The sequence below is a fragment of the Pristiophorus japonicus genome, chromosome 18 (genome assembly GCF_044704955.1).
Source record: "Pristiophorus japonicus isolate sPriJap1 chromosome 18, sPriJap1.hap1, whole genome shotgun sequence".
Classification (NCBI taxonomy): domain Eukaryota; kingdom Metazoa; phylum Chordata; class Chondrichthyes; family Pristiophoridae; genus Pristiophorus; species Pristiophorus japonicus.
In genome coordinates, this window is record NC_091994.1 from 35,735,132 (window position 1) to 35,751,091 (window position 15,960).

General features: G+C 39.4%; 1 protein-coding gene across 2 annotated transcripts in view; it reads right to left on the reverse strand.

The window, feature by feature from the left end:
• Positions 1 to 486: 486 nt before the first annotated feature.
• marchf2 (membrane-associated ring finger (C3HC4) 2) overlaps positions 487 to 15,960 on the reverse strand; it is a 45,409-nt gene continuing 29,935 nt past the window's right edge. For both annotated transcript variants that reach the window (XM_070859863.1, XM_070859864.1), the window contains exons 2-5: positions 15,448 to 15,675; positions 11,444 to 11,639; positions 10,307 to 10,516; positions 487 to 6,839 (exon numbers count right to left, since the gene is read on the reverse strand). In XM_070859863.1, the coding sequence (XP_070715964.1) occupies positions 6,687 to 6,839; positions 10,307 to 10,516; positions 11,444 to 11,639; positions 15,448 to 15,623 (735 nt within the window). In that variant the 5' untranslated portion in view covers positions 15,624 to 15,675 and the 3' untranslated portion in view covers positions 487 to 6,686. The remainder of the gene's footprint in view (positions 6,840 to 10,306; positions 10,517 to 11,443; positions 11,640 to 15,447; positions 15,676 to 15,960) is intronic.

Consider the following 15,960-nt stretch of genomic DNA (forward strand, 5'->3'; position numbering starts at 1 on the left):
CCAACATTTTCCCCACTACTGATGTCAGGCTAACCAGTCTATAATTCCCCATTTTCTCTCTTTCTCCTTTTTTTAAAAAGTGCCGTTACATTAACTACCGTCCAGTCCATAGGAACTGATCCAGAATCGATAGACTGTTGGAAAATTATCACCAATGCATCCACTATTTCTAAGGCCACTTCCTTAAGTACTCTGGGATGCAGACCATCAGGCCCTGGGGATTGAATCGGCCTTCAATCCCATCAATTTCCCTACTAATGAGGATTTCCTTCAGTTCCTCCTTCTTGCTAGACCCTCAGTCCCCTAATATTTCCGGAACGTTATTTGTGTCTTCCTTTGTGAAGACAGAACCAAAGTGATAATCAAGTCAATTTTTAACCATTTTGTTTAATCAGGGTGCAAACGGAGGTAAAATGTACACTTCCGTAGCATACAGCTTAATGTATAAAAACACGATAGTTATAGCATGAAAAACCATCAAGCAGATTTGACTTTGGATATGGTTTATTCAAGGTACTAAATTGAATTGAGAGTACATGTATCTTATTTACAAAATGGAATTAAGACAATCAGCCAAAGGCATTATAATAATGGTGGTAGAGAGTACAATGACTGGATATAGATTTACAATTTATAGCAACTGCAAACCAGATAGTTAAAATATTATACATTCAAAGAGTAATGACATTAACAATGTATGTAACAATTAACTACTGTTGGGACAAAACCACAAGAACTTGCTCTACACCTGATGAGGTGTCCAAGACTTCATTTTATTTCCATGCAAAATCCTTTCAGCAAGAGCTTGATACAATCTTTGAAACCAAACATCGATCTTGAAATAAATGGAAGAACGGCCATTAAAAGCCTAAATGCATAAATGAAAGGGTTCTTAAAATATGTTTTTTGGAGTTCTCTGACGAGGCAGAAACAACTACTTAACTGGAATTTACTCAACCAGGACAAAGCTTCAGCTTCAACCAACACCTAAATCAACACAAAAAAGAGCTGCAAACTGATCAAGTCATTTTAGAGTGTCATCTTTAAACACTTCAGGTTTAGGGAGGATTTACAGCCATCTTATCCTCCTATTGCCACAGTCTCGTTCCTCCTACAATGGAACTTAAAACAAAAGTCCACCCAAATCATGAATTTCAAGCACCATTTTGGTACATGCCATGCAAAGGAGAGAAGATTAACAGAAGAGAGAAAACTTCCACTATTAATTCTCAGGCTGAAAACTTTGTATTAGAGATACAAATCAGTGCATCGTGATGATTGGGTTAGTAGGTACCTAACATACAAACAACTTCCTGGATGAGAAATTCTAAACACCGATTTACTCTTTGTGCAAATTTTTCCTCCCCTCCCCACAATGTCAATTCCTTGCTGGGGTAAAGTTCCTCCAGTACCTTATTCAAGTAGCAGTTATTGATTTGACGCAAAAGCCTCCATAGTGACTATGGACAGACTATTTGATTGCATCAGAACCAAGCCAGACCCTGTTCTTGCTCAATACTCACACAACTGTGCTATCCAGCAGGGATACCGACGAGGTGCAAGAAACCCTGATAATTGTTCTCTCTCTGGTCCACAGACATTGAGTGTCCCTACTGTCATCCTAACCGATTCAGCAAAGACTGGGATCAAACCTGGAATTCCTGGTGTATACAGCTCATCCAGATACCAGCCTTGCTTTTTTAGAAATCAATCATATTTTGGTATATTATGCAAATAGCAACATCCAAAAACAAATGAACCAACCAGCAACAGCACTAATTTAAAACAACGAGTGGCTTTAGCCAATTTAGCACTAATCACGAGCTCCATTAATGTTTGGGTACCCCTGTCTTAAAGTAGGGAAAATAATTATGGTGTACAACCAGTGTTACCCACACCCCAGTCTTTGTATGGACCGTTTTAATATTCTAATAGTCTGTCTCTTGACACCATTTCATCTTCATATGTAGTTCTCTGATGCATTACAATCCCACCTATATGCTTAAATTCAGCCTTCTCTCTAATGAGTCTGAAGGACAGCATAGAATAGTCATGAAATTTATATAATCAAAATAAACAATTATACCAAGGTCAGGGGTGGTGTCCATTATCTGGATCCATTTAATCTAGGATAATCAATCACTGGGAGTAAACCCCAGAGCGAGAACAGCCGCCATACACTCCAACGTTGCTCATTTAACAGCATAACCAGAGAGACTCTGGGGGCAAAAGTTCAGTTGTAAAAACATTGACATAAATATGTGTGCATCAATTTAAAAGTTTTAAACTTTGAAAAAGACAAAGACAATCAATAAATAAATAAAAAGGCATTAGCTGAAGACCTAGAAATTGGTTCTTACAGTTTCTTTGTAAAATTAGAGTTTTGTTCCAATCGCAAGGGAAACACTGATGGTCAGTTGTTAAAACGGCAGTACACACCATCGGAGCATGTCCAAATTTAAATCACTCAAACATTGTGCAATAATTATGGCTACTTCTCTCAATTACATCCCTGCACTCTTGAAAATGATTTGTTGCACAAAGCCAACTTTGTCATTGGATAAATCCACATCAGACCAGTATTTTAGTGTCTGGAATACTTGACTTAAAAAAAAAAATGGATCAGTTCCTTGAAGGGTTGGTACTTAAACATTGGGAAATAAAATTCTCTCCCATCTTTCCTGAAGGGGATAACTCTTGCTGGGGTATGGGTTTCATGGTTGATGGTCACCCACCCAAGTGGCCATGTTTCATATGAAGAACACTGACAGCAACCATTACACGGTTATTTTATTGCAGCATGCAGCAGGGCCCAGCCCCTTCATTTTCACATCAGATATCCACATACATGTACTTATCAGCAGGGGTCAGTAGACAATGATCAGGAGCAGGAACCTGAACGGAATTCCCCCTTCCTGCCACAGGATCACAATGTTTTTTTTACTACTACTGCTACCTTCCAGCACCAGTGAGCAAGAAATCATTCGTTTCCACACCCCATTTTCCCTAGCACCATAAACCATTTCTCGTGTTTCTGCTAACCTCACTTTCAACCAGGTAGAAAGACTCAGACCAGCTTATCTACTGCACTTTTAAAAATTGTAGATAGTGAAAACTGCAACTTCAACAAACAAAATTCCTATCCAGTTCCACTTTGAACCCAGTCAACAAAAATGTGATTGCGTTATGAATTAAACAATTTATAAGGACACCAACCTATATTTTGTTTTGTACCATTTTCTTTATGCATTAAACAAAAATAAATGTTGCATCTGTAGCACATACAGATGCAATTTTTTTTTTTTTTTTTACACATGAATAAAAACTACCAAAACAAGAAAAATCAATAGAACAAAACCTGTTCAACCAGCATGTTGCAGTTACTGGGAGAAAAGGGGCTAAAGTAAGCAAATTAAGGCTCGCGATGGCGGGTTATAAAGACAGTCAGCAAACACAAAGCAAAAGAAACAAACTGACATTCTTTATAGTTTTCGACCTAAACCCACAGGCAGGTGCTTGTCTATGTTGAGTACTGACAATGATGACATACGCGTGTTACCCAAGTCAGCAAGATTCTGAGCCGTCAAGCAATGGAATATAAAACAAAGCAGCTTTTCAAAAGTGGAAAAGTTCAAAAACCATTAACAGATTACATTGCTGGGATTCCTGTACCTGGCCAAAGGAAAGGCTGCTGGACATCCCAGTATATTGCAGTCAGTTTCTCAACAGAGCAAGCTTGTACCTAGATTTAAAACTTTGAGGATGTTAACACAGTTCATGCACCAAATCACAAAACAATGGGGTATTTTATTTTTCCAAAGTTGAAAGTGTAATGAAAATGTTCTTAATTGTATTCAAGTACCAGAATAGGTTATACTTGAAAGGATTCGTTTAGGAAAACAAAAGCAAAAGTTTCCAAAATTCTCTTAATTAAATATCAGTTTGACGCAGTTGGGACCACTTATCTCCAAGTCAGAAGTTAATGGACTTGAATACATAATCTAGTCTGATCATTCAAGTGCAGTACTGACTGAGTGCTGCATTGTCAAAGCTGTTGTTGTTTGGATGAGACGGCAAACCAGGACCCTGTCGACCATAAAAGATCCCACAGCATTATTCAAAGAGGAACAGGTAGGTCTCCCAGTCTAACCAACAACTACAACCAAAATAGTTTAAGTGCTTATTCATAGCATTGCTGTTTGTGGCACCGAGCTGAGCAAAAATTGTCTGCCAGTTTGCCTACATGAATAATAAATCACTGTACTGCAAGCGTAGTCCATTGGCTGTGAAGTGCTTTGGGTGTCCTGAGAATGAGATAAGGCGCTATATTGTTTTCCTTTTAGTTGTCAAACCAGTTAACATATTGGTGTTAATTTTATTAACCAAATTTTCTTAAGCAATAAATAAATGTACTTGGGAGTACATGGTTATCAATATGCAGCATTTCTAACCAAAAGTTCAAAAAACAAGACTTCTTTTTAATCATAAGCCCACACAACCACTCCAATGTAAACTGGTTGTGAACATAATGAAGGCACACCCACGTGCAACAATTATCACTTGGTTTAAAATACTCCTTTGCTTTTGTATTAGATAAGTTCTGACATTACTACATTAAAAAGATAAACAATCCAGAATGCTGGTAACCAAATCAAAAAGTGTATTTCCAACATTTTCTGTATTTTGTTTCAGCTTTCCAGCATTGATAGTTTTTCTTTTTATCTCAGGATTTCTTTCTTCCTTGTGCAAGTGCTTTAACTTGGTAGAATCATCAATGCATAAACTTAGTGTTCTTTTCTTTGACAATATCTCAGGATAGAGTTCAGAGAACACCCATTTTTTCCTATCTTTTTGCAGGGATAATTAGAAAGCGGGATTAGGGCGTATAATGAGTTCACTGAAACATTCAGATCATGTTTTACGTTGGTGATGTTTACATGTCGGATTGAATGTCTGAACAATAGAAATGTGACCTATGTTTATCATTGCTTTAAAAAAAAAAACAGGTTATTCACAAATAGAGGGGGGAAACATGAAGGGACGGTAAATGAGGGCCGTATAGTTTTCAGGAATTGCACCAACACAAATCAGTGTACACTGATCAGTCACCATCAATTTCAATTTAGTGATCAATGATCTCTAAAAGGAGAATTATTGAACTAAACAACATTTAAACATTTTTTAGTTTCTCCAAACTTTACATCATTTTGGAATTGCACAAAATCCTTAAAATGAGGATCAGGCACTGCAATTAAAAAACACTAAACATTTTGAATAATAAAGGTGGTAAACACATTGAAAAGCTAGTTTTAATACAGTAAACATTTTTCATAAACTATATAGTATTCTTTTGCTGTTTTACACATGAAATGTTTACAGATGGCCATGGGGGGGGGGGGGGGGGAAAGACATATGCCCCTATTCCAACACACAAGAAAGCAAAAAATCCTATGAGCTCCTGCAATTAACCTGTAAAAAGGAAAGGCAAGTTTGGGGAAGAAATGTTTATTAATTCTCCCAACCCATTTTATACTGAAAACCACATTTTTCAGTTTCTGATTTGGTATTTAAACCAAATTTTGTCTTATATTTTGCAGTGAATAATAAAGAATGCTTTGAATAACCCTCTCGCAGACTGTCCTTCACTCTCAAGCTCCATATAAGTTTTAAAAGATTAAATGATTACTATGGCTCCAATTCTGCACTCTGAATATTTTTACTTTCTCTAACCTTACTTGGACAATGTTATTCTGTTCGAATATTACAAATTTGATCTCAGAGGTTATCTCATTTAGTGAAGTTCACAAGATCTCCGACTATACGCACTGTGGCCATGAGTACAGGAAGCTGACTGCAGTGTTGCTAACTGCATCACAAAAAAGTGATTTGTAAAAACATGCAATGTATCTGGTGCCCAAGAGTGTCATTTATTAAAGCCAGGAACAAACTGTCCAAAAATCATTGCCATATCACTAGTGTTATGTCACATTTGTGATGCATAGGACCAGTGTTAGATACTATGCACAGGTCAGGGGCACACTTCCCATTGCATCTTCTATAGAAATTCAAAAGGATACAATTCAAACCTTTGGGTTTACATTTAAACTTTCTGAATTCCAACAGGGCTTGAATCTCTGCTCTGTCACTTCTCCATTTAAAAACAATATTCAGCAAAAATAATTAGGGCAGGTCTGCAGGTCTTTACATAATTAGTGCTGACCGACCCAATAACTGGTTACTGTGCAATGCAGAGAGTATACTTTTTGTTCAAGGCTAGTTGCTGCCTCTAGTTCAAAATAAAGTAGGTTAAGATTACACACACATCTCGTCCTTGTGTTATTTACCCTGTAATTTTGCACAGGATAGCACAAATGATTGTCAAATGTAAAACTCCACTTTTCCATTCCATAAACTTCAACTGTACAATGGGACAATAACCATTGTCTAATTGATTAGAAATAATATGAAGTTTACAATCCCACTGTTTATTAGGATTGCATTTAGACACTGGCTGCATATATGCTGGCTCCTGAGAATGTTGCAAATGAAGTTTGTTTCTTGCGGGTATTCCACTAAAGTAAACAAGTTGCTGTTGTGTCGAAGCTGGTTGGAGTTACATAGCACATTTCAAGGACAAGTGTGAATGATATGAATTTTCATTTCTTTATAGTTCTTTGTCGATAAATTCACACAATCGTTTCACTGGAATCTTTCCTCATTAGCTTTGATGAGAGGAGAGAATGCTGAGTGGCATTCTTATGGTCTGCAGCCATCAATTGGACCTTTTGGTTGGTCCTTCGCCATTCCGAGTAGAGCTGGCAGTGATAGCGGAATGAAACCTTTTGGCAAAAATCAGCAAGTGTTAACTTTTACAAGTAATGGATTTCTCCCTTCTAATTCCACCCTCTCCCATACCCTGACTTTCCTAGGAAGGGGGCACCATTCTGGAGTACAACTCCACATCAGCTTGGAAAGCATGTTGGTACGATATTTTACTGCTTGGGACATCAGAGAAAAACTCAAAATTGTTCCGCACCAAGCACTGGTCAAATAATATCATAAGCAGCACTGGTCAAAGAATATCATAAGCAGCATTGGCCAAAGAATATCATAAGCAGGAATCCTGGTCAAATTGTTTCTCCTCCCTGGCACAGGGACACGGAGGTCAATTGCAGCACCATTACGACAAATCTGGTGGTAATTAGCCAATTTAATCCAGACCAGAGTTCGAACCAGGGACTTTCCTGCTCGGTTTTAAGCTCAGAAGCACATTGAGCAGAGCAAGTACCCACAGAGCCACAATACAGGCATTCGGCCCTTCTAGCCTGCTCCACCGATCTTATTGAATGACGGAGCAGGCTTGAAGGGCCAAATGAGCTACTCCTGCTCCTATTTCTTGTGCTCTTATGCAATAATTCAATCGTCTGAATTTTCCTTTATAAGTTACTAGCCATTTTATTTTCCATCTTCCAAATCACTTACTTGTTCACGATAGACATTTTTCTTCAACTATGTCATTACTGGGTTTTGGGATCATGTCATTGGACACTGGGACTACATACTTAATATAAGTAATTTCACAAACAGGAAGCTACCTAAATACTGGTTGCACATTTGCAGGTTTACAGAAGGGCAGGCAACAACTCCAAATTTAGTGCATGTGGAAGGTCAGTGATTGAATTCATGTGTCAGCACACCAGAGTGGCAATTCCACACATGGCTTTTGCAGCAAGCAATGCTGGTGTCAAGAAGTAGCTTGTTGGGGCTACCCACTTCTCTACAGGGAGAAATAACAAACAACAGTCACTTTAGGCCAGTCTCACACAATTCCTGGGTGTCAGTTCTAAAGCGGTATTGATAAAATGCCTGCTGAGTAAAGGAATGGATCAACAACCTTAGGGTACAGGAAAAGAGAAACAAAAAACTCACATAGCATAAGGATAAGTCGCCAGTCTTAGAGAAAGATCTGGAGAAATAATATTAACACTCCCAGCAATTTAAATGATATGTTGCTGTAAAAGTTTTATAATAAAAATACTGCCATTTTCATCTAAAGTAATGGTGTGAAATAAAGGTTGCGATGACACTAAATTGGGGAGGGGGACTGCAACAAATTACAGGAGGACATTAATAAAACTTGCAGAATGGGCATATAATTGGCAAATGAAGTTCAACACAGATAAATGTGAGGTATTACATTTTGGTAGGAAAAATAGGGACTATTACTTGGAGGGTGCAAGTCCAGTTGGAGTAGAGGAACAAAGGGATCTCTGAGTACAAATACACAAATCACTAAACGTTGCGACAGGTTAGCAAGGCCATAAAAAAGCAAACCAAGCACTAGGGTTTATTTCTAGAGGTATAGAATTGAAAAGTACGTAAGTTATGCTAAATCTGTATCGAACCTTGGTTAGACCACAGTTAAGAGTACTGCGTACAGTTCTGGTCGCCATACTATAAAAAAGGATTATAGAAGCAATGGAGAGGCTGCAGTGAAGATTTACAAGGATGATATCAGGGTATACATATCTTGAAAAAAGGCGGTGACCTAATAGAGGTTTGTAAAATTATGAAAGGTTTTGACAGAGTGGATACAGAGAGAATGTTTCCACTTGTGGGGAAGAGCATAACTGGAGGCCATCAATATAAGATAGTCACCGAGAAATCCAATAGGGAATTCAGAAGAAACTTCTTTACCCAAAGAGTGGTGAGAATGTGGTAAGAATTCGCTGCCACAGGGAGTGGTTGAAGTGAATTGTATAGATACTGATAGCTTTAGAGGACGAAAGCTGGGAGGAGGCTCAAGTGCAACATAAACACCGGCATGGACTGGTTGGGTCGAATGGCCTGTTTCTGTGCCGTATATCCTATGTAATACAAGTGCTCCAAGATTAGTTAGCCCCCATTTCTACAAGTTTTATGCTGCTTATTAGGTTAAAAAAAACTAGTCTTTTTGTTTTACTTGTATTATATCTTTGAAAAAAATTTGATGGTGGCAGATGCTTTACAGAACCAACCACTGTCTGCAATGTTAGTAATTAGTAATACACACAGGACACTTACTCAGAAATAGTACGTGGACATAGATGAGGTCATAGCAAGGCACGATGACATTAACAGATTTATTGCATGCTTTTAATTTGGGTTTGTGGCGAGATCCTAAAACAACCAATCACAGGAAATTCACCAAGTTTATCTGAACAGAACTGGGTCCATTAGATCTTTTGTCATTCATAGCGGATATGAAGAGCTTCACTAACTGCGCACTCTACAGTAGCAGCTTAAAGCAAGACTACTGTCATTTACAACTCTAAAGGTGGTGACATGCCACTAATCCAAGCTGCGGCAACTGTAAATGAATAAATCCCCATAAAAACTGGGGAAAAAGCTCAAATTAAACTCCCCTAATACACATGAAGGTATGGGGTTAAGCTAAGTTTTGAAAATAAACATATTGAAAGTAGAGCAGACTCATTTCTGTAAATTGCTGGTTAAACGAGCAACACTGCCTGGTTATTATCAATACCGATTTCTCACTGATTGGTACCCTGCTTTTATTTATTTAATTTTTTTTGCAGTGGATTCCAGATTCCTAAATCTGATGCTATCTTAATTTTTGCATTTTTTTGATCACATAAATCAGTATTTCTATCACATCAGTCAGAGTCAAATGTTCATAGCACCCTTTTAATTGAGGTGCAAACCAGTGTCTATAAAATTACAGTTGTGGTTACTGCAGAGGCCATGATGGAGTGAAAGCCCAGTATGGGTCTTTTGCTGATTGACAAAGGGGGAAAACACAATTCTCCAAACGATTTCAAACCTTTAAAGGGCCACATGAGTTTACAGTACTACAGGTTTGGCATTGAAAACTATTTCAAAGACTGATTTGTGATTCAACCTTGTCAATATTTAAGTCTTTGCCATTTGAACGGCTGAAGTCTTTGGAACTGGAATTTACCCAAATATTAATCTTTATACAGTTGATCCCATCTCCAAAATGGGTGATGCGAACAAGGAAAGAGACTTTTTATATGAACACAAATATGATTTAGGTGTCTAGTTTAGTAATTTAGGGTTATTAAATTAATAAATCTATAACTGCAGTCTTAGTGACATTATTACTGTATTATTGCTTGTTTTCAACTCAGTAACGCTAACACAGTTACACCAGGGAGAAGGGAAAGGGAGAAGATTTTCCTTCAACCTGCCAGGACTCGTTGGGTTAAATTAGTTGAAGTGGACAAAGTTATAGTGGAATGACTCAGTGATGTATAACCTCATCTAATTCCTAACTTCTACTTACCAGTGTCCACAGGACATAGATGGTAAAAAGTGCAACAGTGAGTGCAATAAGTCCAACTGCCTCGAGGCGGCTGTTGAATTGTAGATGATCCTGTGCCCCTCGCAAACAGAGCCAGCCAGAGATTGCTGCTAATGGAGTGATGAAAAGAAAGCAAATCATGTCACAAAATAACGTCCTCTTCTCATTCCTGGGACCCGGATCTCTGAGCCACTGAAAGACAGGACAGTCTCATTACCTACCCAAATAAAAAGTGTGCAACTTAGACACATACAGCAGTCAACTTGTTATGTAGCTTTCAGTAAGCACTATAGGAAATGGCCACGTTTGTAGCACATGGGTAATAACCAGGATAGGTGTGGGAAAGTGCCCGTGTGTGCTGTGCAACAAGACCTGTTCTTTATAAATGAGTTTACGATTTTGTTACAGATAGCGTGCGAAGGAAACCTTCTCCCACAATGCTCTACTAGTTGGATGATCAATAGTAGTCAGTTTTCTGTGAACACAGTTTCTTTTAAAATTAGCATCATTTCCAATGGACTGAATGCATTCATAGCCCAATAACTACAGGTCTGCATTTCAAGAGGATTCAGTGATTCAATTGCAGCAGACTTATAGGATGATACTTCATAAAAGAGGAGGCAAAAGGTTGAATTTCTACTTTCCTCTCGCCTCTGTGAAACATCTTGGAGCGTTGTTCTAAGTTAAAGGTCTTATTATAAATACAAGTTGCTGTTGTAGAGTTTTTTTTAATCCCTCTCAGCTTAAGAAATATTGTTAGTGTAAAAGGAGTATCCCTGCCCCCCGCCCCTCCCCTCGGAGTCTATACTTTGCTCCCTTTCACTTTCCTCATCAACTCTAGCAAGATCAATTACATCATCACTACAAAGCTCTGCATTTACAGATCCAGCCAAGAAGTGAGGAAAGTGCTATATAAAAATATTGTCCCAGCTTAAAACATGATACTGTTTGTTTTATTAAGTCCTTTAAAGTCTGATAAACCGTTAATGAAATCTTGCAAAGGAATAAAATTAATATAAGCAAATTTAAATCTGAACCAAAAATTAGAGAACTACTTTTCAAATGTTACCTTTAAACTTTGTACTGTAATGCATCCTACGATCGTTTTACTACACCTACCTCCCTCAAAGGTCTAGGCCTTCGCTCCACCACAAACTCAGTGTGGCAAAGCTCGCAGTAGCTAGTATTGGAAGATGAAAGCCATCGCTCTAGGCAGGTTTTATGAACTGTCCCGAGTGTTCCAGTGCAATCACAAGGTGACAGCAAGCTTTCCAGGTTGTTGCCCTCATGACATATCCGGCAAATTGGTCCATCACTGAAAGTGAAACAAATACATTTTACTAAGACATGCTGCATCACGTTCTGTATATGAAGTGCATCTGTATTCTACTGCATGGATTACCGTATTACCACCTGCTAATAATGCGGTAATCCACAAAAGAGCCAAATAACTTGATTGTGAATTCTACAGCAGTGAGACCATCAATAGAATTACTGACTAACCAATAAGCAGATTATGCAATAAAGAAGAAATACCAAAGGACAAGTGCCAGGCTGTAAACTAATCTTGGGATTTGAGGAAGCTTATTAATTGCCTGAGCATCACACTTGCATTTAATGCCCTCCATTAAATTATAGCCTTTTCATTCCCATCTGTGAGAGATATTTATACCGAGCACAAAATGATGATAGATTTTAATCACCAAAGACGATGTTCAAATAATCAAAAGAAAATCAAAACTTTTATGATCCTCTGATATGTAGAGCCCTTTAAAATCGTCCACTGAAATTAAATTACCAATTGAAATTTTGCAGCATTAAAATACCTTTTGTATTTTTATTAATTGTGATGGAATTCATAATTAATTATTAATCGTTCAGTTTTGCTCAGCTGCTGAATTTGAGAGAAAATGAAAAGGTTCAATCTCTGCTCCATTCAGTTCCCAATCGGAGTTTCATCAAGTCAGTAGGAGCCAAATGAAAGTTATGACATCTCCCTGGGGTGGAGGGAAAAATCAAATTGTGCCTGTCCAAATACTCGACACCTCCCACAAGACAGCTACAGAATGCACATGCAGGTGTCTGGAGCAGACAGTTGACACCCCATCCCCAAATCAAGAGATGTTTCCAGAGTTTCATTTGTATAATAAATCTAGTTTTAGTCTGGTCTTGGTCTCAAATTTTAGTTATAACCTTAGGAAAACATTTAAGAAAAAAAAAGTTTTTGCTTTCCATAGTTGTATTCTAGTCTAGCCAGAAAGTGTTTGCGGACAATGGTACTTATAGTACCAGAAATAATTTCACTTTTAGTCATCTCTCTAGCTCAAACTTTAGTCTTATTTTAGTTCTAAGTTATTTGAGGATTTCAAAATTCTCATCTGGGTTTACAAATCCCTCCACAGCCTTTCCCCTTGCTATCTCTGCAACCTCCTCCAGCCCTACAACCCTCCAAGGTCTCTGTACTCTTCCAGTTCTGGTTTCCTGTGCACCCCCAATTTTCTTTGCTCTATCAGTGGCGGCCATGCCTTCAGCTGCCTCGGCCCAAAGCTCTGGAATTCCCTCCTTAAACCTCTCTCCTCCATTAAGGCACTCCTTAAAACCTAACTCACCTGTCCTGGTAGCTCTTTATGTGGCTCAGTGTTCTGTGAAGCACCTTGAGACGTTTTACTACATTAAAAGGAGCTATATAAATGCAAGTTGTTGTTGTAATCTTCAAACGACATGTAATTCCAATTTCAGTCTCTGACTAAAAATCAAACTTTCACCAATGACACTTTTCCTCCTCATTATAGTTTGATGAAAACAACACTGGATAAGAAACTCCAGAGCAAGAAAAGGCCTTTCACCCCATCAACCCAGCTCCATCCAGAGTTTGTCTGATTGTTCTATCAGGGACTTCCCCCTCACATCAACTGTTAATCCTGCATTTTAAGGGCCAGGAATGTCCTTCCTTAATTGTTCCTGGGAGAGAGAAAAAATCAAAGTGTTGTTATACATGCCTCTAACCGTTAATCTCAAGGTATCAATCCAGTTCCTTTAAAAGGTGCCAACTGACACCAAATCAAATCAACTCCCTTCTCTGGGAATCTTTTCCACAGCACCATCCTGTGAGAAAATGTTTTTTTTCTCCAATCAAACCCTGTTCAAGTCTAGTGTGGAAACCAAGCAGACTGAAGGAATCAAATTGCATTATTTTGGCCCTAACTGCAAGCTCCATTGGGAGTTGGAGAGAGAAAGTTACCTCCATTGTTGGGCACTTTCTTCCCTCGGAGTTGCATGGTGCTCCTCCAATCTTTTGGGGGCTCCGTTGGGGTGTGCTCCTGATGTGGCCTGCCCAAAGTATGTAGATAATCACACCTCAGAACTTGGGATGGGTGGGATCTGCGCCCTAGCTTCTGGGCAGCCGGGAGTTCTGCTCGAACACATTTCCACCGGCAGAGTAGGACTTACAGAATTTTAAGCCCAGAGAGTTTGTATTCCTAACAAAAATATGCCACCCATACATCTCACATTACAACTCCAACTAAAAACAAGAAACCTTCACACAAACAGGTCAGGGGGATGTTTCATTTCTTCACAGAATTTGAAGGTTAATTCCTCCCCCTCGCCCACTCCACACACCAATCTTCATTACTGCCAATGGTGCTCTTAAATTATACTTCCTAAGAATGGTCCAGCTGATAGGTGGTGTAGTGTAGGATGGGCTCTAATACTGGAACTTTACCAGTTCTGCCCCAGTCTATGGCACACATTAGTGCATTAACATATACTGCACTACTTTGTCATTCTTTAACACATCAGAAGGCTATATGTTGCATTATCTTTTCTCATCGTGTGTACGCAAAGTTTTCCCACAAGCTGAATCATCAACAAACCCATGTTACAAGCCTCTCAATTAGCCATCTGTCAAAAAGATGGAATTTGCATCTGTGCTGAGGAAGAGGGGGAAGGGAAAGTAGTTTACTGTAGAACCATGAAATTAGCTAACTTGGCTGCTTGGTAGTCTGCTGTTGTTTTGCCATATTGTGGTTTAATGTTATGGCATCCTGATTAAAATTAGGAGGCATCATCAAGGAAGACTTGCTTCCACTCTAAAGTAAGTTCTCAGGTGGCTATACAGTCCAACGCAGAAATTACAGTCTCTGTCACAGATGGGGCAGACAGTGGTTGAAGGAAAGAGTGGGTGGGGAGCCTGGTTTTCCACATGCACCTTCCGCTGTCTGCACATGATTTCTGCATGCTCTCAGCGATGAGACTCGAGGCTCTCAGCGCCCTCCCGGATGCTCTTCCTCCACTTTGGGTGATCTTGGGCCAGGGAATCCCAGGTGCTGGTGGGGATGTTGCACTTTATCAAGGAGGCTTTGAGGGTGTCCTTGAAACGTTTCCTCTGCCCACCTGGGGCTCGCTTGCCGTGTAGGAGTTCAGAGTAGAATGCTTGCTTAGGGAGTCTGCGGATGATGTGGCCTGCCCAATGGAGCTGGTCAAGCATGGTCAGTGCTTCGATGCTGGAGATGTTGGCCTGAGTGAGAACACTGACGTTAGTGCATCTATCCTCCGTGTGGATTTATGGGATCTTGCGGAGGCAGCGCTGGTGGTACTTTTCCAGCGCTTTGAGATGTCTGCTGTATATAGTCCACATCTCTGAGCCATATAGGAGGGCGGGTATCACTACTGCCCTGTAAACCACAAGCTTGGTGCCAGATTTGAGATGCTGGTCTTCAAACAAAAGCTCTCTTCCTCAGGCGACCAAAGGCTGCGCTGGCACATTGGAAGCGGTGTTGGACCTCGTCATCAATGTCTGCCCTTGCTGATAGTAGGCTCCCAAGGTCGGGGAAATGGTCCACGTTGTCCAAGACGTGGATTTTGATGATCAGGGGTCAGTGCTGTGTGGCAAGTAGTTAAGAGGTATAGTGCGTTTGCCAATGGCTCACCATAATATCTCGAGCTAATAGGCATGTAAACTTGATCTCCCAGTAAATTATAAAGAAAGAAATCCCTACTGTTGATAAATACGATAGCTTCAAAGCTGCTAAACACAATGCGCTCTTCTCGTGTTATGCCTTGAAACAGTAAGAACAAATAGGGACCTATTTTCTGACATTTGCAGCTCATAGCCCACTTACCTTTGAGTGCTTAAAGCCTTAATGACAGTCGACAGCAGACGTCCATTTTTTGCTGTTACTTGTGTGACGTACTGAGGGCGACCCACATCAGCTGCTGCTACCGTCTTAGAAAAGGCAGCATTGCCAGTACAATCACAGAGAGACCCTGGAAGATGACAGCAGTCGCCTGTTGTCATGGCAACAGGGAATTAGTGCCTCTAGGAATCGACTCCCACATTCATGCTGTGCCTGAGAAAACAAAATTTAGAAACATTGATGCTTTCAATTGATTTAGTACAAGCTTAGATTCCTCATCACCAACAGATATAAACCTTGTAGCACTTACTGTACAGACCCTGAGCATACTACTTCAATAAAGGCCATAATTACGACCATATACGTGACAATAAGGGTGTTTTTAAAAAAAAAAACAGATGGAGCATCCATGCTGACTCTGTTAGACGATAAATCTTGTGACACATCCATTCCAATCATTAGTAATGCTAACTCATTTTGCCATCAAATAAAAAGTGC